Genomic DNA, 1,988 nt, shown 5'->3' with positions numbered 1-1,988 from the left:
TTACTTTTCCGGTTTATCCCACTGCTTTTTCCATTAACGTTCTAGGCTTTATTTATTTATTTTACACAAAATTATTTTAATCGTGTTTTTATTTTAGTTCCGGTATATTATTTCAAATAGAAAAAATAAAGAATAAGTTGAATTGTATTTATTGAGTCTCCTTGAAACAACTAAGTATTGTTGAAAAGTTCATAACTAATAACGTTACAACATGTCTAAGCTTTATTTTTAAATCATTCTTATTTGTATTAGTTATTTTTTGGTTAATTACTGACCAGTTGCTGTGTTTATATATAAAAGAGGTTGATCAGTCAGTTTGTACAATATCATATTATAATTATAGCTCTCCCCAAGAAACCTCGAACCCTAGATGCCTCTTTGGTTCTTTGTTTTTCTTTCAAGTTGTTTTATCAATCAACTTAACAATAAGATATTTACTACTCAATCAAGCATAACATGAAAGATAGCATATCCATTAAGAAACTTTTAGGGATTACATTATTTAGAAAATACAGTGCATGAGGTATATGCTTATTAAAATCGTAAATCATAAAAGGCTCAAATACATATCGAGTTGAATCTCACAACTCTTATTCAAATTTCCCTACGCTTCTTATTCAATCCCAACATTGCATCATGTTTCTATTTGGGAAAAAGTACGGCACCCAACGAGTCAATCACATCACCACTTCTTCCGAAGAATCCCTCAAACCTACCTTTAGTCTCAAAAGAACCCAGCACGTTGCTGGTCAACCTGCCAAATGGACCATAAACTTTTTTGTTGGTCACAAAAGTGAGTGACGTTATAACTGTCATATGATAAAGTGCTCCGAATGTTCCTTTAACTTCAACGATGTCCTCATCATCCGCAAAGTTCAACTAAACACACAAAAAAAATCATATAATACCATCATTGTTTCAACATAATATCAAGATTGATCAAGTGCAACTTACTGTTTCAGCATTGCCGCTGAGATTACCAAATTTTTTAGAAGAATGTTTAACATTATCTTTATCGGTATAAAAGAACTCGAGGGAAGTAATGCAGCTATCAGCTCCTCCGGTTCTACTTACGATTTTGATGGAATAAACCCTACCACCGTTAGTTGTGACCAGCCAGGGGTCTCCACCAAAACCTCCCCATGGACCGCCTTGTATGATATCTGCCTGAGCCTGCATATACCTATATATATTTTATATGCATGCCAACGATAAAATTTGCAATAGAAAAATATAAGTAATACATATACAAAACAATTATATATTGTTGAAAGAACATACCATTTTTTTATCTATGTGATTTCGATATTCTTTGTAGTTATACATCTAGAACTAAACAATTCCTGAATATATATAGGCATGAGGTAGGGATTGTAAAGTAAATACATAAACAATATAAGCTAAATTTCTAAATATAGATTCAAAACGTTTTTATTGTGTAAAAAATGTGTTACAAAAATGTGGTCCTTGGAAAACCTGACAAATATTTATTATGCATTCAATGACAATTTGTGGTCACACCAATAATTATGAATAACGTTAACATAAAAAAAACACACATAAAAAAAATATGTCTGAAAATATGTCTGGTTTTCAATACATAATTTGTTCGAGTCGCCCCCCTCAAGAAATATTATATGTATCTTTATTCCTACTCTAGTTAAAAAAGAAGGGAGAATTGCAAAGTTTATGATATATTAGGAGAACTGTGCTCAATATGAATTTACTTAATTCGGGACTAGGGTTTTGATTTGCTTAACTTAGGAGGTGAGTCTTATTTTCCAACTTACAGTTTCTCAAATGGAATAGAAGAAGGAGATCAGTTCCAGTTTATCTAAGAATGGAAAATGTTATTGATGTAGAATAAACTATTTCTAAAGGTAAAGTAAATATATTGCAAATTTAAACTTGCCATATAGTTACATAGATTAACCCGAAGAGTGAGGACTTAATTTATTAAAGTTCTTTTAAGTACTCAATAGCACTTA

General features: G+C 31.1%; 1 protein-coding gene across 1 annotated transcript; it reads right to left on the bottom strand.

Moving 5' to 3' along the window:
* Positions 1–492: 492 nt before the first annotated feature.
* On the bottom strand, positions 493–1,341 carry LOC143591458 (horcolin-like). The gene is made up of 3 exons (XM_077071656.1): positions 1,282–1,341; positions 955–1,173; positions 493–879 (listed from the first exon to the last, which is right to left on the bottom strand). Exons 1-3 carry the CDS (start codon positions 1,324–1,326, stop codon positions 643–645), a joined length of 501 nt encoding a protein of 166 aa, XP_076927771.1. The 5' UTR covers positions 1,327–1,341; the 3' UTR covers positions 493–642.
* Positions 1,342–1,988: the final 647 nt, after the last annotated feature.

The sequence above is a fragment of the Bidens hawaiensis genome, unplaced genomic scaffold (assembly GCF_021521415.1).
Source record: "Bidens hawaiensis isolate Kalapana, Puna unplaced genomic scaffold, B.hawaiensis_p1.1 tig00039677_1, whole genome shotgun sequence".
Classification (NCBI taxonomy): domain Eukaryota; kingdom Viridiplantae; phylum Streptophyta; class Magnoliopsida; order Asterales; family Asteraceae; genus Bidens; species Bidens hawaiensis.
This window is presented reverse-complemented; position numbering and strand designations above follow the sequence as displayed.

What these genes read in the sequence shown, in the direction of transcription:
- LOC143591458 (XM_077071656.1), bottom strand. Translation starts at nt 1,326, where the DNA reads ATGTATAACTACAAAGAATATCGAAATCACATAGATAAAAAAATG. An exon ending in ATCACATAGATAAAAAAATG is followed by an intron (nt 1,174 to 1,281) that starts GTATGTTCTTTC and finishes AGGTATATGCAG; the next exon opens with GCTCAGGCAGATATCATACA. An exon ending in TCAGCGGCAATGCTGAAACA is followed by an intron (nt 880 to 954) that starts GTAAGTTGCACT and finishes TTGTGTGTTTAG; the next exon opens with TTGAACTTTGCGGATGATGA.